Here is a 27,794-nt window from a genome sequence, read left to right on the forward strand (position 1 = left end):
ATATTATTCATCCTACTTTTATGATATATTATGTATGAACTTTTAAAAATTCATGGTCTCTGCAGTTTTGGGGTTTTTTTAAAGATGGGGTTAGCTTTGTGCTTATTTGGCAAAACTTTAACCAGTAGGGCTTTCATGTTTCATTGACAGAGAGAAAAGTAGCTTTAAAAACAAAAGTCACCTAAAGATAGAGAGAAATAAAGAGGATGAGAACAGAAAACTGAGCCTTTTTGTGCCTTTCATCTTTAAGTATAAAAATGTCATCAAAAATGTAATCTGCTTTATAATAATACATACTTTAGTGGAATGCCATTGTTTCAAAGGTTCACAAAAATGTTAATGACCCTCAATACAATCTGTAATTTAGCCTTCAGGTTAGATTTTTCTAAGTATACAGTTTTGTCTCTGCAATTCTTTGATTCATTCAGTTGTCTTTCCTTTCTAATAACAATTATGTGTTTAAATTATAATCACACAGCTTTTGAACTCTAATTTCATTAAAGGTGAGGGTTTAGAAGTCATGATTAGAAAAAAAAAGTCAGATTATGCGATGCAAATTAATAAATCAGTGTGCATGTTAACTATATGTAATTAATGCCATCATAAATGTAATTTTTAAAGGTTTTTTATACAGAATTTTTTTAAAAACTAGACAACTCATCGAAGAAAAACCCAACCTCCTTTTAAAAGAGCTACTGATGCAATTTAGAAAGTTTGGAGAACATTCTATTTAGAGATCATTCTAGTGATGTGCGTTATATTTTCCATGTTTTCTCACTTACTGTAAATATTAAGGATATTTACATGAAAATAATCTTTTTTTTTTTTTTTGCTTAGATGTCCATCTGCTTCTTATTCTGAAATCATAGGATTTGATGTCCCTCCTTGAGGCACAAAAAGGAAAAAGGGATGGGATGGGAAGGCTCCCAAAGCAGCAGAAGGTGGAGGGAGGGGAACGGGGGCTCTGCAACTTGCTATGTGCTCCCCTTCCCCAGAATCTCCAGCAGCCTTTCCATGCAGGCACCATGCAGCTTTGGCATGTCTGGCCTGTTATATGGGGTGGAACCCAGAGTGCAACCACCAAACATTGTATATGTCTCTAGCACCACAGCTGAACTACCATAATAAGCAGACGTCAATGCAGCTGTTGACCTCTGTGCTTTCTATCTTGCAGGAAAGGATGCAGGCATAGCAGGGGGAGCTAGTGACAGCAGAGGAAATGAATGATGCCAGTGGTGAAGGCAGGGATGTATCAACAAAGCCAAAGGACTCTGTTGCAGAAATGCAGGAGCCTGTGCTTTTCCCATCCTGTCCATGACAAGGAGTGATGATTTGCCCTGTAGTTAGGTTTGTCACAGAAAGAGCATTATGATGTCACTTGAGGAATGAGCAGCAGTAGCTGATGAACTCCTCAGCAATAAAAATCCTGTTCTCAGCCAAATGGCTCTAGTAGTAATAAATGGGGGGAAATCACACACACAGAAAACAACCCAGCATGTTACAGAGTATATGGAGAATGGTCTCTAAATTGAATATTTTCCAAAGATTTCCATGTGGCATTTTATACATCCATTGAATCTATTTGACAGTTTTGCCAGCTGCTCATGTATTGTATAACCTTAGATTTGTTTGTATCCCATTGGGATATAAATGTGAAAACACCCATCTAAGCAAAACTACATCAGGCTATAAACAAGAACGGAAATCAATAAATAGTGCTTAAGGCTTGGTTGTGAGATTATTTTCTAGTTTTAATGAAATTCTAAGCCAACTTTCAGAAAAAAATGTAGTAGTTTTGCTCTTTGGTATTCCTGGTAATTAAAAAAGTTTCTGATTCTATATGGCAGTTCGAGGATATCAGCATAACAGTGCAGGCACTTAATGTTAAAGAAGGTTTAGCATTGTTAGGCACAAGAGTATTAGTTTTAAAACAAATTGAACTCACCGTAGATACTCCGACAAAGGTTTAATATTTTACCTAACGTGCTATCTGCTCTTCATTACTCTCTTCCTCAAAGCTGGCATTTAGTCACAGTCAGCTGAAATTGCATTTGGAGAGGGGTGATAACTACCCAAGCACTAAAGGCAACCATAAAGTGTCAATAAATTGCATAAGCAAGAGGCTTCAGCTGTCTGAGAGTGACACAAAGATGGATTGTCCTACATCAGAGAGTTTCTTAGACAAAGCTTTGAACTAGATAGGAAACCAGAATTAGACTGTAATGGAGAGATTCCATTCTCAGTGGACATTCTGTTTGGGACACTAAATTAATTTACCTTGTCCGGTTTGTAGAGCCTCATCTGTTACATTGTGGTGCTATAATGCAGTTGTCAAGATGTACTTGTACTCTTATAACTTAGTTTGTGATATCTTACTGCAGCATGCTGCTAATATCTACAGTATAATTCAAACAGACTCGAAATACTCTTGCTGAAAAGACCAGCAGAACACTGAAACTACAGTAAATAAATAAATAAAAAGAATTGGAGGGATCGAGATATTTTTCTGTTGTAATAAAATTAAATATTAAATCTTTTCTTTTTATTTTACATCTATTAATTCATTTTACCAGATCTTAATGGAATGATGCAAGTATGAATGGCACACTAGCATTTTTGCCCTACTAACTAAATCAATCAGGTAGAAGAGAAAATGATCTGTTTTTTACCCATAAGATTGTTGCATTTCTTCTTGTGTTTTAGGAATACCAGCAGAATGTGAAATCCAGTATACCTGCCTTGAAATGCCAGAATCAATTAAATATGATAGGGCCCAGCCGCCTATATCCCCGGAGCAGCTGCAGTAGCAGTGAACTCTCTCTGTCAAGTGCTTGCAGTGAATATTCCAGTGGCTCCTCCTACACTTGGAATGATGGCAAGACGTGCAGTAAAAGGGTAAAGCAAATTGATTTGTTTCACTTATTAACCCAAATTCATCTGAAACAAGATTGAGTGGTCAAAAATTTCTGAACTATTCACCTTTCTTCTTCTCCCCACATCCCTTTAAAAGATCATCAGATTTCATAGAGTTTAGTGGTGGCAAATGTGAGGATGTAAGAGGAGCTGGAGGAACAAACTTCAGGCCTTCTTGACTCTTTAAGCTACCTGGCACAAAGGCCTACAGAGAGCAACATGTAAAAACTGTCTATTAATTTACACGTGAGGCCAAACCGTGTCCCACTGCTTCATTTGTGTTGCATAGATTTAATCAGGGGTAGAATTTGGTATATTTAGCAGATCTTTTTTAAATTGTTATTATGGTTTAAGAGGCAGGAAACACATCAACTGAAAGTGTTTGCTTCCATAGTACATAAAAAAATAGATCAGAAAGTAGGTCTAATGTGATATAATGTCCTTGAATAGATGAGTTGGGGAGATTAAGGTTGAATCATATAGGGGAGCTTAACCCCTTGACCCTAATTGTTTAGTTACCTCAGAACAAGGTGCTAATGTATGATGAATTAGCACACAAGAATGAGAGCATCACAACCACCAGTGCCAAAGGGTTAAGCAAGTTGAGTTCAGGTTGTTTTTTGTCATTTTCTAGTCTCACTGTCTCTGCATTAACCGAGTATATTGAATGGTGGGCTCCTTCTTTGAGCAGCAACTTCTTCTTGGTGGCTTTGGACTTTCCCCAGATTCCTTGTCAGAAAGAATGCTTCATTTAGTTTTCTATTCTAAGCATGCTAATCTTTTTGAGAGGGGCTAGCATAGGGAGGTAAAGGAGTGAAGGGTTTGGGAAATGGAAACCTCCAGCTTAGATTCAGATATAACCCCATAAATAGTGATTGAAAGTTACTGATACACATCTGATATGTGTTCAGTGGTGTTTGTGGTATGAGTAAAGTAAAGTACCCAATAGACAGTTGATCATCTCATAAAAACCACCACCACACGTAAGATTCTAGAGTTCAAAGACTGCAAGGTAGATTTTCTGCCCTGCTCTGCTATTTTTGTGCCTCCCGCTAGCTGGGGATTTTATTGGCATTGAGGAACCTCTGGCAAAGATAAAACAGCATAGCTGGCTTCTAGGCTCCCTTCCCTGCAACCCGCTACACAGGGAGGTTAGAAAGGATGTGGTATTGGTGGGGAGGAGATATGGTTGGACCACTCTGCATTTTGGCTTTGCTCTGTTGGCAATGTTTCTTTGGGGACCATTGATATATCTTAGAGCAACATTGCTCTAAACTGTTTGGAGCAGGCAGAGAAGCTGGGCACAGCAGAGAAGCTGGCCCAGAATCTGGCCTGTTCATCCCTAGAGGGGGTCCTTCAAAATTAAGGCCTAGAGGCAAAAAGATGCTCACATTGCCATTACCTCTACCATTGATAAATGGATTATTTTGTTTTCTCAGGACATTCACTCCAGCACTTTTCACAAGCATTACAGTCGTTTAAAACAACACAAAACCATTCTAAGCAAGATTTACAAATTACATCTAGGTTTGGCCTTTACTGTGGATTTGGTTTGTATTTAGAATGGCAGAATCTGTAGACATTTATGAAGTCATAGCTAGTCTATCAACTTGCTGGAGCAAGATATTTCCCTATAGTATATTTTTTAAGAGTTGCTCCAATGTTGTTTTAGCGATGTGGCTTTGACCATATCCTGTAGGGAGCATGGTAAACAATCAGAGGAGTAAGAAATTTCTCTGATATTTAAGGTAAAGCTACATTTGTTATAATTTAGTAAAGTACCACCATTGCAATGTATCTCACTGTAAGAAAATTCTCTTTCCTAGCTATGCATAGCTCTAGCGCTGCTTTGCAAATCACATTTTGCTCAATTTGCCCTTTTGTTTGCTATTCGTACTCAAGCATTTTCTGTTCTATTGTGTGTCCTACATTTTCAAAAAGATAACTTCAAAGAGAGATTTCCATGTAGAAAACTATTGGGGACTGTATGGGAGCTCTGGGGGTTTCCCTCAGTAATAGACACCAAACTCTCTGGTTAATAAAAATAAAATCTCTTCTGATTTCTGGGTTGCTATATTTATTTTTGTCTGTTAACTTATTAAATCAAGCAATAAACATAAGATCTACCACAGGCTTCTCCTATCTCAAATCCCAGCATAAAAAGCAGCAGCTAATACAGTTTTTAACTGCTGGTTACAAGGCCCACTTGCCAAACAACCCCACTTCTTCACTACTACTAACAATAGTAACAAACCCCTATCTTAGGTACTTGTAGGGCCCCCTTACCATGACAGCTGAGTACCTCACAGACTTTAATGTATTCATCTTCACAACACCTTTATGAGGCAGGGAATTACTAAAACCCTGCTAGTCCAGGATAAATTCTTGAAGTAGAAATAGGGTTCATGGGGTTTCCTCCCAGGGTCCAACATATCACGGTTATGCTGGAGCTCATGTAATTAGGCAATATTTACTATATATGCTGTGTAGTCTTTCCTCTATTTTTTCCCTGTGTGTGAAATGACAGGCCACCTGAGCATGTTTGCATGCATGAGTGCAGCCCCTTCACCATCCTCTGTTCTTTATTTACTTGCTTCGTTGTTTCCCATTTCCTCTTTCCCCTAAATTCAAGACAACTATCCCCATTCTCTCTCTCTCTGCTTTCCCAATCTCTCTCTCACTCAGACACTTCCTTTCTCTTTCTCACTCAAATTCCTTCTCCTTTCTTTCTGTCTTACCCCTCTTATCCATATTCTCTCTTTTTCACACACCAATCACACTCTGCATTTCATAATACTATGAAATCCTGTCAGAAAGAACATAGGCATCATTTGCAAAGATAGCAGTTTGTCTAGATGAGACTTAATAAAATATGCATTTTATAACCTATCAAATAAAATGTTACTTTTTCTTACCAGCATCTTTCAGTAATTTCTGATTTTTTTACAGTCATCTATAAACTGGGATAAAAGAATAAGCATTGGTTCTTCACTCCCAAGCAACCTCTCTAGTCCTGCAGACGATCTACCTCCAACTCGTATCAAGGAAAACCACATTTTGGAAGGGCTGAAGAAGTTACAGAAACGAAAAATATTACTTGAACCGCCTTCAGTAATATCAAAATGGGGTTACAAAGATTGCATGGATTCCAATGAAGGAATATATTCCCCCGGAATTAAATGTGGCAGCCATGAAGAACAACAAACTCATTGTAAACCAATGGAAATAGGGAGCATTTGCATTGAGCACAACAAAAGTTTCATTTACGATTCAGATTCACATGACGACGCAGATGATGAATCTTCATCTTTAGTGTTGCTGCATGAAGTACCAAGCAAAGGCTGCAGGCTTTATTGTAATAAATTAACCCACAGTATTTCTGACAGTCTGTTTGGTTGGGAGCCTAATGGGAAACATTTACCAGAAAAAGGTTCATACTTTAATTCAAAGGAAAGACCTGAAAAACTAACTAGTTTTGTCAATGATTTTCAGTCAGAGGTAAAATCAGGCACAAATGTGAAGCTCCCAGAGTTACAGCTAGATCAAAGTGCTGCTAATCTAGGCTGGAAGGACCTTCATTTGCAGCTTTCGGATACCGATGACAATGAAGTCATGGATGAATTACATATAGAAAGCAGTGATGAAAAATGTCCATCAGAGTTGTTATTAACTCCCTTTACTGACCAGTATACAAAGAGCTCTGGCATACTTGCAGGGACAGAGGATTCTCAGTTTCTATCTACTGACAGAGAGGAAAATCACGTATCCGCTCAGTCAGATATTGGGCCAAAGACATGTAATTTCATTAAACAACAAAAGGTTATAAAAAACACTTCTTCTGAAGAATGCACTACTGTAATATTTGATGCTGAGGATGGCGAGCCTATTGAATTCAGTTCACATCAAACTGGAGTAGTCACTGTAACTAGAAATGAAATTTCCATCAACCGACCACAAAGTGGGCCCAACGCAGAATATACTGAACTTATACCTCAGGGAATTACTAATTTGCAGACAGGAACTGATGCTAGAAATTACACTGATTTAAATACACCTGAAGATGAAATAGAGAAAAAGACTCTCCGAAATTATGTAAGGAATGAAAATACAGTTGTCCCCATGACATGCAATGAATCTTTACACTTTGGAAGAGCAATGTTGCAAAATACTCTACGACAAAAGTTAGTGAAGCCAGTGTACAATGTATCATATAAGGCCAGTTCCATCTCCACTGTTCATGCAGGTATCAATCAGAAGCAAAACTTGACTAAAATACCCAGCAGAGGTAAGTTTTCACCACAAAAAATTAAGCTGACTGATAGTGAGGCGTCCACTGCAGCCTCATCATCTGGCCCAACAACCCTAGAAAAATCACCAGCTTTGCCACCTATGAAACTGTCAAGATTCAAAAAGGCACAAAGTCCAACTCATAATTTGGATTCAAAAATAGACATACAGATTCCAAAGCACCCTGCCCACGCTCCTCAAAATTCTAAAATCCCAGGCAGAAGTGATTGGACAAAGAATCCAAAGAGTCAAGTTCCAGGATCACCATTATTGCCTCAGCACCTTATAGAACCCAGTGACTATGGAGAACCCCCAACCAGAGATATTCATTGTGATTTAGCAACTGTAGAAACCCAATCTCAGTCACCCCCCACTCCTCCAGGCCGGTCAACTTCACTGTTGATAAAACCAAATTATGAACATTCTCCACCTTTATCCATAAAGCCAGGAGCAACTGTTCTCAACGAAACAGCAAAAAATATTCTTAAATCATCACCCTTAAAAGGAACTACAAACCCTTTTGTTTTTCATAATCAATCTAATCATGAAATTCAAACAAAAAATATACCTGTCATGGCCAAAATTGAATTAGCTCACCTTCAAGAGCATGCAGAAATAAGTACACAAAACATGCCTCAGCAGTCCCACAGCTCCCCTGGAGCCTCCCAAGGGCCTTCCAACATTTTCACAAAGAGAGCTTGTCAAAAAACCTCTAATCAGTCAGTATTCTGCAACAATCAGGAACTTTTTAACCCAGGATTACGGACAGCTAAGCCTTTCTCTCTAGCTTGTATGTCACTGGAAACTGCTTCCTCACAAAGCACATATTCAGGCAAAAAAGGACTATCCAATGACAGTGGAGTACCTCAATCAAAAAAGATGCCAAACAGTCTGCCCACATCTCCACAATATCACACAGCAAGTATTAGTGAGCCTTTTCTATCTCAGGTTAACCATTCCTCATTGCCACCATCATTTCATGGCAGTGACACTACAAATACTGTCCAAAATGCTCATGAGAAAGGACTGAAAACCCGTCTCCCTGTAGGACTGAAACTACTTGTAAAATCTCCTCAACTTCTCAGGAAGAGTTCTACTGTGCCAGGGAAACAAGAAAAAGACAGTATAAATGCAGCTTCCAAAAGCAATGTGAGTTCATGTAAGTACAAGCAGGATGAATCCATGTGTTTAACCACGATGGAAACAAGGGGTACTGAATTAAGAGTCACTAAAGCCGATATTGAAATAAAAGATAATTTTTCCATTGGACTTGGTATGGATACAGCATCACCTCATTCAACTGAAAACTGCAGCATGATGGTAGACAGACTTGATGGATTAGAAAACAAATTAGTTAAGAGATCTATTTCTTCTAGTAACAAAACATACTTAAAACCAGCTTTGGGAATGAATGGAGCAAAAGCCCGTAGTCAAAGTTTTAGCATTCATATAGGGGAAAAGCCAGCTACTCCTGTGACAGAAGGTCTAGGAAAAGTACGGACTCAGATTATTACTAACACTTCTGAAAGAGGAAATTCTTTAACAAGGCAGAACTCTACCATGGAAGGATTTCAAATCAAGTCCATTCCTGGGTTAGCAATGACATCAGAAACCTTTTCAAACACTTCAAAGGTCCCCGAAAATTTTTATTCTAGACAAGGTTCTGATGGAAGCCTGAGTAATTCAATTAGTCAGCACGGTAGCCCAAGCAAACTACCATTCAGAACATTTTCAAAAGTGGACTTGTTTCACAGCATTTCAAAATGTGAGGGAAACAAATCACCTTCTCAGAAAGATACACCAAGTATATCTGTCCAGAATGAAAAACGCAGTGAGAATTTGAAACAGCATCCATTAAACAAAAAAAGTATCATGCAAGCAGAATTGGAGTTGGAGTCATTACCTATTAATGCAAAAGAAAAAATGTCATCATTTAAAAACTTGGATGGAATACAATATCATCGCAAACTTGAACCAAGCAAGTCACAAAGATCAGAAACCTCTTTAAAGATACCAGAAATCTCTGAGGTTAACAGTGCTTTGAGTTCATCTGTTATACAACCTACAATAGAAGAAAAAGTCATGTTGTGCATCCAAGAAAATGTGCAGAAGGGTCAAGGGCAAAACAAGTCTCCCACCACTGAGATGAAACAAAAGACTGGGCCCTCTATAGCTAGCTGGTTTGGTTTTCGTAAGAGTAAACTCCCAGCCCTGAATGGTAGAAAAACTGATGTTCCTAAAACAAAGGTAGAAAAGAAAGAAGCAAAAGGTTCAGGTTTTGGAAATAAGCAGGCAAAATCAGAGAAAAAAAAAGATAAAAAGAAAACTGAACAATACAGTGGATCAGAAAATGAATTTAATAAGAAAACAGAGAATGGTGGTGACATTTTAGATGATGTTTTGAAAGGCAAAAAGAATACAAAGGCTTCACAAGACATCCCTGGCCAGATTAAGTGTTACCAAAAAAGTGGTTCCTCCACCATCACATATTCAGCAAAAGACAGTTTTATGAAAGAACTTTTAAACAGGTAACTACTTTATGAAACAATTTGGGATGTGCAGATTTTTTTTCTCCTTGGCTTTATGTGCACCGTCAAAGTTAAAGAGAACGCAAGCATGTTTCTTCTAAACTAGGAACTCATAGCACCATTTGTTTTATACATATCAGGATTTTAATCTCTGGGGGGAGGGGAATGTTAGCAATAAAATGACAATCTGGTTCATGTTCACTTGTTAACCAAATCAATGATCTTTGAAATTAAAGAATGGTAAATTTGATAAAAGATTATAGGAATTCACACTATGCCAGAAACCAGAAATGTAGGCATATGGTATGAAACAGAGGAAAATTAGGTACATATTTTTTTATTTCTGATTGTAACCAGCAAACATGTATTTGGTAACTAACAATTTTATTTACAGCTACCATAACCTTAGTCCACAAAGAGCTATTTATTTAGGTACATATTTTTATTTCTGATTGTAACCAGCAAACATGTATTTGGTAACTAGCCAGAATTAATTATATTTACAGCTACCATAACCTTAGGCCACAAAGACACTCAACAATCATTGTACAGTGATTCCCAGTTTGCCCCACAGCAATTGCAAAAATATAAAATAAATCATTATATGTGAAAGACTAAATTGATATACTACCTGAAATTGCAAGTGACAGATTTGATCAAGGCTAGTTAGAAACATTTATCACTCAAAGGTCTAGAGACAGAAAGATACAGAGAGGTTACTTTAAACATTAAAGGAATGGGAAAAGTAGAGTGATTGAAGAAGGGCAATGTAATTTATCAGAGGAATCACTTTCTACCTGCAGAGTTGATAAGAAAGCAGCTCAGCAGACAGAAAGTGGATCAAATAATGTTTCCTACAGGAGTGTGTCGAAGGGCAGCTCCCAGGGCTCCTCTCTTCCCAGCAACTCTATCAGCGCTCAAGGAAACCACAAGAAAAACAGCAAAACAAAAGCTGATATGGAAATGCAGAATGAGACATTGGTAAGTTCTTTAGTACACACAAAAAGTATTACCCTCTTATTAATTTTTGGATGTGCTTTGTTCCTTATTGTCAGTACAGACAACCCAGACAATAATTGTTTATATATAATAGAAAGAATTTTGTAGTTAGAGAACTATGAATTAATACCAGATCTGGCAATTTCATTATGGGCCAGATTATACAACTATTCATGAAGATCCTACTGCTTTTACTGGCAACTCAATTTCTGTAAATATATTAATGTTGCCATAATCACAGTGGAGCACAATGAAATAATGGGACCATTTTCTTTCTTTCTTTCTTTTTTTTTTCTTTCCCCTGAAAATTTTACATTTGTGTCGAAAATTCTTCTGATCATGATCAAAACCAGTAAACAGTAAAAAGTGTAAAACTCAGTGGATGTTTGTCACTATCAAAGGCACAAGTGGGAATTAAATACCTGACTTTCAATGGGAGTTAAGCACCTTAGCTACCCTTTGTACCTTTGTACCTTTTAAAATCTCCTCCTTAGTATCTTGGAATAAATTTTGTGCTTCTCTACAGTTTTGATTGGATATGATACTTTAATTTATCCAGAGACCAGAAGTGTTACAATTCCTAAGGAAAATTGTTTTAAGCACTGTCAGTTTTTAGGCTTTGATCATGCAAAGGTTATGCATGTACTTAGGTTTACACATTGTGTGTAGTACTTGCAGTGCATCAAATTAAAGCTAAGAACATGTGTAAATCTTTGCAGAATTGTGACCTAAGATCTTACTCTGAAGATACCCTTAATTGTGAAACTTTTAATAATTGACCTTAGAATTCAGTAAACAGTGATTTCTCCTTTAAAGTGAGCTTTTCCCATGATGTTATAAAGTTTAAATACCAGTGGCATACAAATGTTTGAACTCTGACAGCATTTAATTTGGCATCATAAAAACTCTTCACTCCTCATAGTTGTGTTAACCACATTATTTCTACTTTTTGCAAAATAATTTGAACGCTTGTACCAAATATGTACACTGTACAGCATTAATTTAAGCATATCATTTTTGTTCTGACACAATGGTTATTAAAATAGAACACATGCTACCATTTCATGTGAGAAAATTTGAAATATTAAGTAATTAAATATTTCTCTGGGTCATGTTTGAAGGATAAAGCAAGTTTCAAAAGTCTACATATGAAGTGGAAAACCTCTGAATTTAGTACTGATGTTAGGTTATTAAGGTTAAAGTATCACAGACACACTTTCAAGTCCAATCAAATGTGTGTTTTTATTTTCATGTAAATAATGTCTTTACTAAGAGGATATACAAGATCATATTTTAAAACTCTCTGAAAGAACTGGCAGAATGAATGCTTTGGAAAACTTTTTGCTCCTGGCTTCTATGGTATCATCTCTTCTTTGAAAATGTAGATGTCCCCTGCATTATAAAACCACAAATTATAAGCATATCTAAGGCTGCCCTTGTAGTGTCACTGAAAGGAAAGAGAGAGAATGAAAGTCTGGAAATGTGCAATATGCAGGAAATTCAATCCAACTGATCTAGAACTTTGATAGCAAAGCGGAGCTCCTTATCAGAGCCACTCAATTTAACTCTGCTCCATTTAATATGGTCCTGACAGCTTAGGGTATATCGTCACTGTACAGAAGTACAAAAAGCTCTGAACCATTGCTTCTACAATTTCTTTTTTGCTGTCTTATTATTTTCTAATGCTGCAATAATTTGCTATACTTTTTGTCTCTCATTTTGTAAAGTCTTTCTAAATGTAACAATAACAGTCATTTAGGATTTTAAGTATATCTTCAAGAAACACACTTCATTTTATCGGTGAAATACAAAGATTGTCCTTAATATACATTAATAATGGAGAAATGCTAATTATCCTATTTAGCTTCTAAGGACAAATTAGTCATGGTGAAAAGGCATTACCTATCTTATAGCATACATCCCTTTGTTAAGCTGGAAATCAAAGTATCATAACTATATTGTTTTTGAAGATTCAAGTTGCTTCAGTTGTGAATTTCTTATTATGAATTTTGTTGAATTTAATTCCTAAGTGAAATAAGAGTGCCAACATGTATAGGACATTTAGAATAAAGAGAATGAAAGCACATACTTTGTGCTCTTGTCTAAGTTTTGAAAGAAATATGCTGTTAAATAGGATTTATAAATTAAGTGGAATTTCAACTTGTCCTCCAAACTTATACAAAAGAAACAAATGAAACTCTTTAAATTCAGAGTTCATGCATCTTATTTCTAGCTCTTTCCATTTTTCTTTGGTCCTGCCTTCTTTGAAATAGATTGCAAAGGATTCTGTTTAGAGCGATATCTATGATTGAAAACACTAGCATGTGGTAGCATAGACCATTGTGTATTTTTTTATAAAAAAGAAAAAATAAATGCTTTTTGAGAAAACAGCATAAATCTTTTTAAAAAACCCTAACTAAGAGGATTATTCTTCTCCTAACAATGAAAAGTACTTTCAGTAATGAGGATCAACACTGAAACCAACACTTGTACTTCAAAACCTCCTATAGTATGTACCGCTTTTTAAAAATCTGACAGCAACATGAAGTCCTTTTAAACATTAACATTCTAGAAAGAGTTTTTAATGTGTTTTTTGTTATACTTCTTAGAATTAAATCTTTTCTCTTTCTGAGTGCTAATTAAAGGCATGGGGGCCTATTATGCCATCACTTATGCAGTACTTATCTCTGATTTTTATGGAATTTATACTAGAGAGCACTGTTGCTTGGATTTAATTGATATAAAACTAGTGTCTTATTAATAGCAAGCTTGGGTGTGCATCTTTGGGAGGGATACACAAGGCCCCAAATGTGTCATGATTAAGTTAAACAGAAACTTGCTTGATGAGCCAAATCCTGTTCGCTCACACAGGTAATCCCATTGGCCCAAAGTTCTCTTCTGACACAGGCCCCAACTTGTTCATGCCATTGGCCATTACTTTAGGTCAGGTGCAACAGCTTTGCATGTCACTGCCAGCATAATTTGGCTGCAAAAACCTCTATAAATGGTCTGTGGAGGATCATTCCACAGCAAGGGTGATCCTGAAGTGGCATACAGCCAGCCTAGGGATAATCATGCCACACCCTCACTTCTGCTAGCATAGTATGGAAGTGGGCATGGCTATGGAAAGGGGAAGATGGTCAGGACAACCTATGCTACGTTCATCCTGAGCTAGGTTTCCATCAGCCATGAGACTATTATAACACAGTGTAGGGTGGAAGACGTGCCCAGAGTAGCACTAGATTCAGGGCAGTGCAACTGAGAGGTTTGAGCTAGCTTTGCATACAACTCCTTGAAGTCCACTCTGTGCATTGTGGGAATACCCAGAAACATAGGCCCCTGTCATGAAATTTAATACATTTACCAGAACACTATCTGTTATGACTCTTGGGTCTTGAACTCAGGTCTACAGGGCTCATGGAAGTGCCACACTCTACCTCTCCACCTGGCAGCTTGCTGAGGATGGCTTACCTGGGACCCATGAAGCCCAGCCACAGTGTGAGGCTCCACTCCTGAGGTCTGATTGTCAGAGCCCCAGAGCAGCTGATTGGCCCACTGGCCCTACTTAAGCCAGTAGCAGGAACAGGAAGCTGATGGAACAGCTGAGTTCCACTCCAGTCCCCTTCTCTGCTCCCTTTCTCCCCCCCCCCCCCCAGGTGTCCAAGTTCTGGGTTTGGACCTCCAGTTTGTTTCTTGCCTCTGATCTCCAGGTATTCTATCCTGCCTGACTCTGGTTTCTGACTTGTGGTCCTGATCTCCAGTTTGTCTCCTGCTTTTTATCTGACCTAGCTAACTTCTGTCTCATGGCTGTGGACTCTGGATCAGACTGCCCATAATCTAGCTGTGACACAATCACTAAATGTGAAAGATTATTTTATCAGTCAGTTAGGTAAAACCATGCACATGTTATTCTCTTTTTTCAACATGCTCTGAAGAGTTCTGTTTCCCAAGAAACAGGTCTTATAAAATCTTTCAGCTTAAAAAATAGGTGATCTTTGCAAATTTGAAGAGCCCAATCCTTCTTGACTTACTAATGCTAGTTGTTAGAAGTCAATGGATCTACCTGTGTGAGTAAGACAAGCAGAATTTGGCCTATGTTAATTATTTTTAAATTAATAGTTTTCCAAATAATAATAAATCCTAAGATTTTAGACTGGGAAGCATATTCAATGCTCTTTTGAATATATATAAAGTCAAATAGTTACTGGAAGTGGCTTAGGGTAACACAGGGTGGTTAACAAGTATTAATAAGAGCACCAATCATTTGAAAGATCGAATTTTTCTTTAGGCCTTGTTCTGTTTCAGGACAGCCTGAGCAAGTATCTTCCCTTCTGTTTGACTTTTACATATTGGCCTGGTGTAAGAATAATGTTATGCCCTTGGATCTGAATTATAGCCACACGTGGTGCCCAATGTAGATGTTTTTCTCTGTACATGTAAGAAGCACGTTGACAAAATGCATGCTAGGAAGAAGCTTGACTATATGGGTATCCATTTCGGGGAATGGGAGAGCAGTGTGAATTATGCACAAGAATCACCTAGAAAATCCCTGGGGCTAGTATCACACATTTACAACTACTGTACTATAGAAGAGATGCATCATACACTAAGATCTTTATACTGATTTTTAGCTAGCCTTTTAACAGAGGTGGAAAAGAAGACACCAGAGTTAAATGACTGCAAACCAAATGAGAAGATACCATGTTACATATTAAGTTCACCTCATATTTTCCTTAGCATAAAGAATGACACATGATATTCCTGGAGAGACATAAATACAGGGTCATGAGACCTGAATGTATTTCTGTATTCTTATTAAAATGGATTGAGGCAGGAATAATTTTCTCTTGAGGAATTACATCTCACTAGTCTTAATTTTTCTTGACAGCCACATATCATGGGTTTTATTAGGGGATTTAAAATCAAAGCTGTTATCTTTAGACATCTTTCATGGAATGAGAAATGATGTATATTCCTACTTTTAATACTTGAGCAGCTAAACATTTCTGAAAAGATATTAGGGTAATTAAGGTAAATAATCAGCTAAAACAATAAGACAAAGGTGCTAAGATTTCACACCATTTTTGACCTGTGTGAACAAAAGCAGACACATGAAAGATATTTTCTTTACGTTGATTTCTGTTGTACTATGTGCAGACTAAAGTGGTCACAGAGAGCCAGCAAGAAGATGAAGAGGACACCATCACAAGCACTACATGTCAGAGTCATGGAATAGGTACAAAACTATATTTTATATGGGTATTATTGATGCTTTTTTTCCAGGCAAAACAATGTTTAATCTCCCTATCTACTGATCTGTCCTTTATAAAAAAGGATTTTTTCTGCATTGGTTTGCCAGTACAGATACTGACGCCATGCTGTACCATGATGACACCAATTGTGAAGCAAGGTGCTAGTCAGTGTGAGTAAGGGTGTTGTAATCTGGGCCAAAAAGGCTGACACAGTCTTCATAACTAGAGTATTCCTTATACTATGGCCAGGTCCTGTAGTAGTTGTTCATGCAAAACTGCCCTTGTTTTTCATAGGAGTTCAACAAATACACAATCTGTATCTATACTCTGCCTTGAATAAGGGAGGGTGGATAGCTTTATCATTCCAGGAGCAGAGCAAGGATCCAATTGTGATCCACTCACAGATCCTTCTCTACTCCTCCCTTACTCTGGTGGAGAAAGTTACTTCACCTCTTTTTGTGGAGCAGCTCACTCTCAACCCAGCTATCTACTCTAGCTAGTGAGTAGAAGTAGCAAAGACAGGGATCCTCCCACTCTGATCCTCTCTGCTCCCTCTGTAACCATTTGCTCACAGCAGGGATTATCAGATGAGTAGGCCCTGCTCTTCTCACCACAGCCAGAGTAGCAGAGTAATACTCTGTGCAGCAGAGTAAGAGCTGTGACAATCTAGCACAGAGTGAGTGCCAGATACAGCCCCTATTTAAAGGAAAGGTAGCTAAAAGGTATTACTAAATATATAAGAAAAGAATTACCTTCACTATGTGTTCTTCAGTAGGCTAGCATAATTCATCTTGCTTGCTATTTGATTAGTATGTACTATTGTTTAATATGAAATACACTGTCAACATTTCTTAAACTATTGTTTTCAGCAGTGCTGATGCAATAAGGAGCAAAATATGGCTCTGTGAAAGGGGATGTCATAGAGCCATTATGTCAGCTTTATGTGGGACAGGAGGATTCTGCTATGGCCATTTCCACCCCCAGCGCAGCCAGAGAGCGCAGCATCAGGTAGAATCTGACCCAGTGTTTCCAGTGTTGTTAGGGATTATGCCAGGAAGAAGCACTTTTGCTCCACTAGCATTCCTGTCAAGCTGTCCTGCAGTGGCTCAAGAGTATGAGTGTCAACCTCAGGGCAGGCTGTTAAGAAGCAGGGCACAAAGCCCAAATTGTCTGTAAATTCTGTACTTAGATTTCATCAACAAAGTATCAAGTGTGAATTCCTCAAGCACTGTAAAAGCCCTAACATGGAGTCACAGACAGTCCTCTTTGGTACTCTGATCTATCTTGCTACCTAGGCAAGCTTGCCGTTGTGTAGATGGTCCCTTACACCCAACAATATTCCAGTTACTCCTAGTCCAAAAGAATCAGTCACTTACCACAGGTCAATTGCACTTGAGATCTCACACCAAAGACAGCACCTATAGTCAATCCTGTAATAAACTAGGTAAAGACTTATTAGCTAGGAAAAGGAAATAAGAGCATTATTTACAAAGTTAAAACGGGTAAATATATATACACACACTTGAGCTGCAGTCTTAATTTTCAAAAGGTAATAGAAACTTATACGGAGCTTGCTTATTATAGGTCCTTTAGGGTTAACCCAGGCCAAGCACTGGTGAGTTTTAGTTTATGGTTAGTAATCCTTGCCCCTCTGAGTCCAAGCAACATAAAAGACACAGTTTCTCCTTGTTAGAGCTTTTTATTCCTTCCCCTGTTCTGCTTGAGTTGCAAGTTCAGTTGCTGGGAGGAATTCAGTTGCATATCTCCTCTTCATGGGATTGGAGGGAAGCAATCAATAAAGTCATGGTTCCTCTGATGTTGATGGGCCTTCTTTTGTTGGGCAGGAGGCAACATCTCCTGTGGCAAACTAGTATTTTCACACTTGCTAATGCTTCTCTCCTGTCTGGTGATTACAGTTATGGACCAAACACTTAAATATTGCTTTATAGCATGGGATATTGTAAATAAGTGAGATTAATGCATGCAGCAGTTTACAAGCATTTCATGAAGTCTGAACACTCAAGACATTTTTATAACTCCAATACCTGTTGTAAGAATAGTAGCACACAAGTGAGCCAGACTGTTCCAGTTATGTATTTGTCAGTATTTAGTTGACAGCTAGGAGCCTTGGCATGAGCTGGCATCTGGTCTGCCAGTGTCACAACTCCCATTCCCCACAAGGTTTAGAGGCTGGGGGGAGATAAAGGCACCAGATCATGCCATGCCGAAACACTGATGCTAAACTGTGCCTGTCTTTTGTTCAGTTGTGCTGGGGTGGGCAGAAGGGGCTCCTTTAACCCTCACTTCTCTAATGCATGCCTGCAGGGCCAGTTATAATTTATCCTTGATTGTAAGTGACAGTTTGGCCCTGTGACTAATAATGAAGAGACTCCAAGGCTCCCTTAGCTGTTGCAGGTATAGATTATAATCATTAATGGCTGAGGACCCATTGGTTGTAGTTCCTTTAAAAAATGTTTTGTTTTATCATCAATACGGTAAGTGGATTCTAGTGATAATTCATGCTCCTAGGTTTTGGGGATGGAATATTATGACTCCCAACTTGTTTGCAAACCTGTGAGCCTGTACAATATACCCCCCTAAAACCGCTTATAATATAGTCCCTTGACTTCTTGCAGTATTTAGGTGCACCATGCAGTGTCAGCTTGTAATTGCATATTCTGATGTGATGCATGTTTTGCTGATCTGAGGATACAGTTCACCAGTGCTAATGTTTCCTGATGGTTATTAAACAAAAGTCTAATAACCCTTGAGATCAGGTTTTAATTAACTAAATTTTGCCCATAGATCAAGGCAACCTGTGGCCTTAGACACACCACAACCTGTCCCCTGTGACTTCACCCCTCAGGGCCCAGCTCCCGCTGCCCCGTGGTTCTCGCCCCCCCTCCTCCATGGAATGAGAGTGCAAGAGAAGCTGATTCCACCCAAGGGTGGCAGCAGGAGTCCCCCAACGTCCTGGAACAGGCAGGTGTGGCAGCAACGGGCACCCCAGTGTTTACTCCAGCCAAAGATTGCTCTTGTTATATTCTCTCTTATCTCTTATGTGTGTTGGCTGGGCCTGCTGCTCTCCTTTCCTGCCATACGCACAATCCTCTGCTAAGGTGGTGTTGGTGGGGGCTCCCAGAGAAGTGAGTCTTTGCGTTAACACCCCATTGAGATGCATGGGGCATTTCACACCTCTGAGCTACTGCAGACTTAGGCAGATGTCCTTGCATCAGTTATAGGAGAGTCGCATTTTCAAGTTTTTTCTTACAACTCTGTGGGCTAGAAATCTATTTCTGTTCGTTAATGAAAGGTGAGATCATACATTCATTAAGTGATTCCAGGGCATACGCCTTGATCAGTCCCCAGTCTTGGATGTTTATCTAAGGTAGTCCAATAAAGTTGGCTTTTATCCCTTTCTGGGTGTTTTATTGTACAAAGTGGCCATAAAAGTTAATTTTTTTTAGACGCTGTATAACATCTTTATTTGTAGGGGTTCATAAATCAGGAGCAGATTCTGATTCATCTGTTGGGCCCAGATCTACAATTTTTTGGAAGATGTCCAAAATAGGGCTTATAATGGCAACTTTCATTATCAAGAAACCACCACTGCTCCCTTGGTTTGAAGTTTTGACTCTCTTAATGCTGCACACATTCACCCAGGAAACGCTATACAGTTAACTGTTCATTTGTGACCCTTCTTTGACAGGGTTATTGGTCTAGTGGATGGGGAAGAAGCTGTAGATGTGATATATCTTGATTTTAGTGAGGCTTTTGACACAGTCCTCCATGACATGCTCATAAGTAAGGATATGATTTAGTCATGGAGGTCACGGATTTCGAACCTCCGTGATTACTTTGGCTTCAGCCTCCTCCACATGTATGCAGGGGCAGGAGTCCCCCTCCCACTCAGGCTGTCAGCACCTGCCCCCCCGGTGGGGCTCGGGCTTCAGTCCCCCAATGGTCAGGCTCTCTGTTATAGTAAAAGTCAGGGACAGGTCGCGAGCGTCTGTGAATTTTTGTTTTTTGCCTGTGACCTGTCCTTGACTTTTACTAAAAATAACTGTGAAAAATCTTAACCTTACTCATAAGCAAACTTGGGAATTGTGTCTAGATGATATTATTACAAGGAAGGTGCACAACAGGTTGAAAGACTGTATTCAAAGAATATTTGCCAATGATTCACTGTCAAACTGGGAGAACATATATACTGGGGTCCTGCAGGGGGCTGTCTTAGGTCCAGTGTTATTCAATATTTTTATTAATGACTTGCATAATCAAGTAGAGTGTTTATAAAAGTAAAAAAGTGCTTATAAAAACTCAAGTAGAGTGCTTATAAAATTTCCAAATGACACAAAGCTGGGAGGGGTTGCAAGCACTGTGGAGAACAAGATTAGAAATCAAAATGAGCTTGAAAAATTACAGAATTGGTCTGAAATCAGTAAGATGAAATTCATAAAGACAAGTGCAAACCACTATACTCTTGGAAGGAAAAATCAAATGCGCAACTACAAAATGGGGAATAACTGGCGAGGGAGTAGTTCTGCTGAAAAAGATCTGGAGATTATAGTGGATCACAAATTGATTATGTGTAAACAGTGTGAGGCAGTTGTGAAAAACACCAATATCATTCTGGGGTGTGTTAACAGGAGCATCATACGTAAGACATAATTGTGGTAATTGTGCTGCTGTACTTGGCACCGGTGAGGCTTTAGCTGGAGTACTGTGTCCAGTTCTGGGCGCCAAACTTTAGAAAGCATATGGACAAATTGAGAAACTCCAGAGGGGAGCAACAAAAATGATAAAAGGTTTAGAAGGCCTGGCCTCTGAGGAAAGATGAAAATAACTAGTCATGTTTAGTCTTAAGAGAAGAAAACTGAGGGAGTGCCATGACCCACGGGTTTCAAACCACCCTCCACCTGACAGTCTGCTGACAACTGCTTACCTGTGACCCAGGAAGCCCTGCCCCAGTGTGAGGCTTTGCCCCTGAGATCCAATTGGCAGAGTCCCAGAGCCTGCTGGCCCTACATAAGCCAGCAGCAGGAACAGGAAGCTGTGCAAACAACTGGGCTGCACCCTGTTCTGGAGTATGTGTCTTGTGCTCTCTGCTCCTGCTTGCTCCCCCTTCCCCCCCACTTAATTTCCTGGCATCCCAACCTGGCAAGGCTCCACGCATCTGACTCATGGTGTTGATCTCCACTTCGTCTCCTGCTTCTGATCTCTTGGTATCCGGACCCAGCCAACTTTGGACTCCTATCTCATGACTGCAGGCCCTGGCTCTGACTAATAGGTCTGGCTGCCCACATGAGAGCTTGTTTGGTCCACAGTCACCTGCAGGACCAAGCCTGGTGGGAGAAGGATGGATCCAGCAGTATTACTGTGGTCACCAGAAGCATCAGGCTCACCCAGAGGGGCTCTCTGCCTCCACGTGGATAGGTAAGCCCTGCAAGCCCAAGTTATGCAGCTGACCGCAGACAATCAATGGCTGCAGGAACAGGTGAGGCAGTTCATAGCTGAGGACACCATGCTGTGTAGTGTCTTGCCCTGAACAAGGACCTGCAATACCCTGGCCTCAGTGGTTCAGTGAGAATCACCAGCAGTTCTTGTGTTTCATGAACCAATGCTGCCTTCTGTTTCTGACGTGTTTCCAAACCTAAGCCTCCGACTGGGCCAAGATGGCCTTGATAATCAGCCTGCTGACAGGAGATGCATTAGACTGGGCATTCCCCCTGCTGGAAGCCCATAGCCCAGTGCTGTCAGACTAGGATGCCTTTCTTCAATCAGTGTCAACCATCTTCGATGACTGGCACTGTTCTTGAACAGCTGAGGCAGTCCCAAGGGGACTCTGGCAAGGGCAAGGGACAGTGTCCTCCTATGCAACCTCACAGCAGATACAGAGTGGAACAAGCAGCACAGCTGTACCAGTTCAGGCTTGCGGGAAGTAATCAAGGACGAACTGGCTCACCTAGAGACACCTGTAGGCCTAGACACCTTTGTAGACCATACCATCTGCACAGATAATCAGCTGCGAGAATGAAGGGAGAAGAATAGAGGTTTCCTGCAGTCCCCCTATCTATGTACTATGAGCTTGTGTATTGCCTGCCAAACCCATGCAAGTCAATCTGGCTTGTCAGCCACCCATACCTGAAGAAAAGAAAAGTGCCATCAGCACTACCTGTGCTTTTACTGTGGTGAAACCTGGCCCACACCATCTTGGCTTGCCCAGTACAAATGCTGAGGAGCTCGGGGACACAAGCCAGTTCGGGCACAGGGAACTGGCCTGGACCTTGAAGAAGAGAACTTCCCTGTACCCTAGTCCTCAGTGAGGACTGAGATGCATTGTGAATCCCATCCAGAGAATTTTCATTTACAGGTGCCTATCCAGCTGCACATCCTGGGTAACACACGCCCCCCCCACCCCTCCTGGAGAGATTCCCCTCCAACAGGCCCTCTGATTCAGGAGCAGTGGACAATATCATGGGTGATCCTACAGCTCAGGTCAGACAGATTCGCTTGCTATGCAAGGCCATGCCTGACATGATTGAAACTATGAAATGTCTTCTGGTCCAGTTGTGGAGGAGTCTGTCCCCCAGAAGGCTGATATTCTGGGACACAGAGAAATAATACAATTCTGTGTGATCCATTCCCCACATTTTCCCCTGATCCTTGGCATCTCCTGACTTACCCTTCATGACCCCTCATACGCAGGTGAGAAGAGAAAGTCACTTTCCCATCAGAATTCTGCTGACAGCATGGCCAGAGACCCGTGAATGTTGCACATAGACCCAAGAAGGCTCAAGTAGATATAGTTGTCTGCATTGAAATACCTACTGAGGGAATGATGGAACTTCCTCCCAAGTACCATGACTACACTGATGTTTTTGAAAAGAATGCAGAAAACCTCCCCCCACATCAGGACTATGACTGCTTCATAGAAATTCACCAGGGGCAAAGATACGACTTGGGCAGATACACAGCATAGGAGTCTGAACTGGTGGTTATGAGAGAATATTTCCAAGAGAATCCGGCTCGGGGGTTCATCTGAAAGTTGATTTCACCAGCCAGTGCCCTGGTCCTTTTTGTACGAAAGAAGGACGGCAGCCTCCACTTCTGTGTCCATTACTAAGCCTTAAATCAGATGATAATCTGGAACCGTTACCTGATCCCCCAATCCCCGAATTGTTGGACTATGCGGGGGCCGCCCTCATGTTCATTAAACTGGATCTCTGGGGAGCTTACAGTCTTATCCGTATCCCATAATGGAACAAATGGAAGACTGTCTTTCGGACCCGCTATGACCACTTTGAATATTTAGTTATGCCATTCGGACTGACTAATGCTCCAGTGATGTTCGAGGACTTCATTAACAATGTGCTCTGAGATCTACTGGCCAGTTCTTGGTGATGTACTTAGATAATATATTGATCTTTTCAGATAATCTGGACCAACATATCACTCATGTCTTCATAGTCTTGGAGATACTATGACAACACAGTCTCCATGCTAAACTAGAGAAGTGCGCACTCAATCAGACCGCAGCCAAGTTCTTGAGTTTCATCCTGTCCCTGGAAGGAATCCAAATGGATCTGCAAGGTGCAGGATGTCTGTGACTAAACAGCCCGTGTAATGTGCATCGCCTACAATGTTTTTTAGGCCTTGAGAACTTCTACCAGAAGTTCATTTCAAATTTTTCAAACAAGCTAAGCCCTTCAATGCCCTACTCCAGAAAAACACAAAGTTCTGTTGGTTGCCCAAGGCCCAGCACACATTTGAACAGCTGAAGCTTACCTTCACCACTAGTCCACTATTGGCCCATCCTGACATGACGCAAGCTTTCATGGTGGAAGCTAATGCCACTAGTATGGCAACTGGGGCAGTCCTGTCCCAAAGGCATGGATCTGAGCAAATACTAAACCCCATTGACTACTACTCAAGGAAGCGTACACCTGCTGAGCGAAAATATGAGATCCTGGCCAAGGAACTCCTGGCAATTAAGACTCCCTTTGAAGAGTAGTGACACTATGTGGAAGGAACTTGTCATCCGGTCCAAGTGTTTACTGATCATAAGAACCCTGTGTATCTGTGCACCGCCAAGGCCCTGAACTAATGACAACTCCAGTGGGACCTATTCTTTTCTCCCAGTTCAACTTTATTTTGACCTACTGCTCTTGAATCAGAAACAGCCAGGCTGATGTGTTGACCCAAAAAAATGTTTCTGACCCATGAGGCCCCAGGCTGGAATCAGCCCATATTCTCAAGACCCCAAATTTCCTTAAGGCAGCCAGCCACCAGGACCTGCATGAGCTCATCCACTCTGCCCCTCTCTCTGGAATTCCACCCAACAAACTGGCCATAATCAAAAGAGAACCTGGGAGGGAATCATGTTTGTGAGGGACCACGTCTACATTCCCAAAGGACCAATGAGAGTGGCAGTTCTTCAACTCTGCCATAACTCCACCTTGGCAGGACACTTAGGGCAATACAAAACCCAGTGATTAATGTCCCATTTCTTCTGGTGGCTCCAAATACACTCCACAATAAAGATCTTTGCAGTTTCCTGCCAGGTGTTTGCACGCACCAACATCCCTCACCAAAAACTTTGCAGTCTCCTCCAACCTCTAGACACCCTATTTCAGCTCTGAAAGGCAATTTCCTTGGATTCTGTGGAGGGACTACCAGAATCCAGTAGTTTCACAACCATCCTGACAGTGTAGATCACATTTCTAAGATGGCTCATTTCATTCCCTGCACAGGTTTACCTCCCCAGTGGAAACCACCCAGTTACAGATAAACAACGTTAGTTCATCTTCATGGCTTCCCAGATCATGTCATCTCTGACTGCGGGCCACAGTTTACTGCCTGCTTCTAACATGAGGCCCTGTGTTTATTAGGTGTCCACAAGCAACTGTCCTCTGCCTATTATCCTCAATCAAAAATACTTACGATGCTTCATCAACCATCACTATGGTGACTGGTCTTCACTGTTACCCTATGAAGTGCAGACCAACCATCCACAGGCCACAACCCCTTCTTTATCAACTATGGGTATCAACCCCAATTTCACCCATAACTACCTATATCCTATCCCAGAACATCTGCCTCAGACCTAATACAATGTATCCATAACATCCAAGAGGCAGTGAAGGAACACCTTGAGAAGTCAAAGGAGGACTATAGAAGGCATGCAGAAAAGCATCAACAAGAGGGTCCTGCTTACTCCATAGGACAAAAAGGTTCAACTTTCAATAGATCACCTTCATACAGACAGACCCTGCCAGAAACTAGACTATCAGATCCTTGGCCTGTACCAGATCTGACGACAAATTAACCTGATCACTTTCAAGCTCCAGCTCCCTTGATCTCTTAATGTCCACCCCGTATTCCACATCTCACTTCTAAAACCATACACCAAGAACACATTTCCCCATACAGCCCACTCACCCACCCTCACTGGGTCAAGAGAGAACTCCATTGTTTATGAAGTCCTTGACTCTAAGATCAAGCAGGGCAAATTACGGTACCTGATTAATTGGGAAGATTATGTCCAGAGCCATGTGAGCCAGCTGAAAACATTCATGTTCCCATCCTGTTTCAGGCCTTCCATAGGCGTCATCATGAGAAATCTGGACTCCTGTCACCTGGAGGGTACCCCAGAAAAGGGAGTTATGTCATGACCCACTGGTCTCAAACCTGGGCCCACAAGGTTCATTTGAGCGGTCACCCTCCAACCCTCCACTAGATTACTGACAATTGCTTTCCTAGGATTAATGAAGCCCAGCCCCAGTGTGAGGTTCCACCCATGAGATCTGATTGGTAGAGCCCCAGCGTGGCTGATTGTCCCACTGGCCCTACTTAAGCCAGCATCAAGAACAGGAAGCTGTCTGAACCACTGGGCTCCAGGCTGCTCTGGACTGTGTGTACCTTGTGCTGCCTGCTCCCCTGCCTTGGTTTCCTGGCATTCAAACTCAGTGTGATTCCTGGCATCTGACTTGTGTTGATCTCCAGTTTTTCTCCTTTCTCTGAGCTCTTGACCCCTGTCTCATGACTGTGGACTCTGACTACTAGAACTGGCTGCCCACAAGCTGGCTGTGACAAGGGGGACCTGGCAACAGGCTTCCAATATGTTAACAGCTGTGATAAAGAGGATGGTGTTCAATTGTTCTCTGTGCTCAGAGAAGGTAAGAACAAGAAGTAAATGGCCTTAATCGGCAGCAGGAAAGATTTAGGTTAGATATAGTTAGAAAGTTTTTCCTGATAAGGGGAGTTAAGCTCTGGACTAGGCTTCCAAGGGACTTTGTGGAATCCCTGTCACTGGAGATTGATAAGAAAAGATTGAACAAACATCTGTCAGGGATGGCCTACATTTACTTGGTCCTGCCTCAGCACAGAAGGTTGCGCTTGATGACCTCTTGAGGTCCCTTCGAGCCCAACATTTCTATGAGTCTGAGAATTTGTTCTATTTCTTCCATAGACACTAAGGGTATGTCTGCACTGCAACTGGGAGTTATTCCCGGCGTGGGGAGACAGACACATGCTAGCTCTATTTGAGCAAGTGAGCTAAAATTAGCATTGCAGCTATGGCAGCTCAGGCTAGCTGCCTAAGTATGTATTTGAGAGGTTTTGTACGCAGGTGGGTAGCTCGAGCTGCCACTGGTCTACTAGGGCTACACTGCTATTTTTAACAAGCAAGCTTGAGCAGACATAGCATGTGTCTGTCTACCCATGCGGGAAATCAAGCCTCCCAGCTGCCGTGTAGACATAAATGTAAATAAGCTTCAGATAGTGTATAGATGGCATGGGACTCAAGCTCAGGCACTCCTGAATGGCTCTGTTTCAGTTTCATGGTATAGCCATGAGTAAGCCACTTAAATTATCTGGGTGATACCCTCACTCCTCCTCCAGCCCTTGTATGCTGGGTAAAAGCACCAGAGCAGAATAAAGGGGCTCTAAAGAATCCATATCTGCCCCAGGGGAGGATTTCCCCAACACAGGCACTGTGACGGTCAACTGTAAGGCAGCCTTCTGAGGACCTCTTCACACGCTCTGGTATAGGGGGTATGCCAAGAGTGACATAGGGCCAGAGGGCTTTTCCATATGCAGAGCTGTGGAGATTCCAGGCAGCGCTGCAGTGATTCCAAGGCAGTCCTGCATTTCATACAGCAGCCCCAGGAATCTGTCGTAAGTTAGGCAGCTGAGGATCCAGGGGTGCAAAGGTGGCTTAAAGCCACCTTCGCACCTCCTCCCCTAGGCTGTGAATTTTGTGCTGCACCTTGTAGAGGCTCAGCACAGAATCCACCTTCTGTCTGTTCCCTGTTATTATGGTGTACAGACCTGTCTTACAGGGTGTGAGGATTCATCAGCTAATGTCATGGAGGCCTTAGAAAATGCAAGGCACTGCACTCTATAGATGTTATTGTGACTTTAAAGATGGAGTATGTATAAGGGTCCTAAGTAATGATTCTTTTTTAAGTGTTAGCAAGCTGGTCCCAATTCAGGAAAGACATAAACATGCTACCTTTCGTTTACTTCCATAGGAATTAAGCTCAACTGAAAAACATGCTCAGATGCCCTCCCTGAATAGAGATGTTTACCTGAAACAAGGCCTTTGCTGTGTTTTATGCTTCTCTTATGCTAGTCTGTTCCCATGTTGGTGTCTTTGCTGCCAGCTCTCCATGGACACCAGACTCCAGCAGATCCGTGTTAAATACATGCTGTTTCTGACTTTCTCATTATCACAAGCAGTCATTTCAAAACCATATTTTAAAGTGTATTATGGCGAGTTGTTGTGTAGCTACATTGTAATGAATTTGTCATA

At 40.9% G+C, this 27,794-nt stretch overlaps 1 protein-coding gene and 1 long non-coding RNA gene across 4 annotated transcripts in view; one reads left to right on the forward strand and one right to left on the reverse strand.

Moving 5' to 3' along the window:
- NCKAP5 (NCK associated protein 5) overlaps positions 1–27,794 on the forward strand; it is a 567,200-nt gene that overhangs the window by 478,974 nt on the left and 60,432 nt on the right. For 2 of the 3 annotated variants that reach the window (XM_067549544.1, XM_067549545.1), the window contains 4 exons: positions 2,704–2,895; positions 5,863–9,728; positions 10,589–10,709; positions 15,885–15,963. In XM_067549544.1, the coding sequence (XP_067405645.1) occupies positions 2,704–2,895; positions 5,863–9,728; positions 10,589–10,709; positions 15,885–15,963 (4,258 nt within the window). Of the gene's footprint in view, positions 1–2,703; positions 2,896–5,862; positions 9,729–10,531; positions 10,710–15,884; positions 15,964–27,794 lie in introns of all 3 variants that reach the window. The other variant, XM_067549546.1, reaches the window with a different exon arrangement.
- On the reverse strand, positions 91–5,959 carry LOC137153781 (uncharacterized). Its single transcript, XR_010919899.1, has 3 exons — positions 5,829–5,959; positions 1,946–2,039; positions 91–181 (listed from the first exon to the last, which is right to left on the reverse strand). It is a non-coding gene; the product is annotated as an uncharacterized lncRNA (long non-coding RNA).

The sequence above is a fragment of the Emydura macquarii genome, unplaced genomic scaffold (assembly GCF_026122565.2).
Source record: "Emydura macquarii macquarii isolate MOO-44397 ecotype Brisbane River unplaced genomic scaffold, CSIRO-AGI_Emac_v2 contig_1253, whole genome shotgun sequence".
Lineage (NCBI taxonomy): Eukaryota > Metazoa > Chordata > Testudines > Chelidae > Emydura > Emydura macquarii.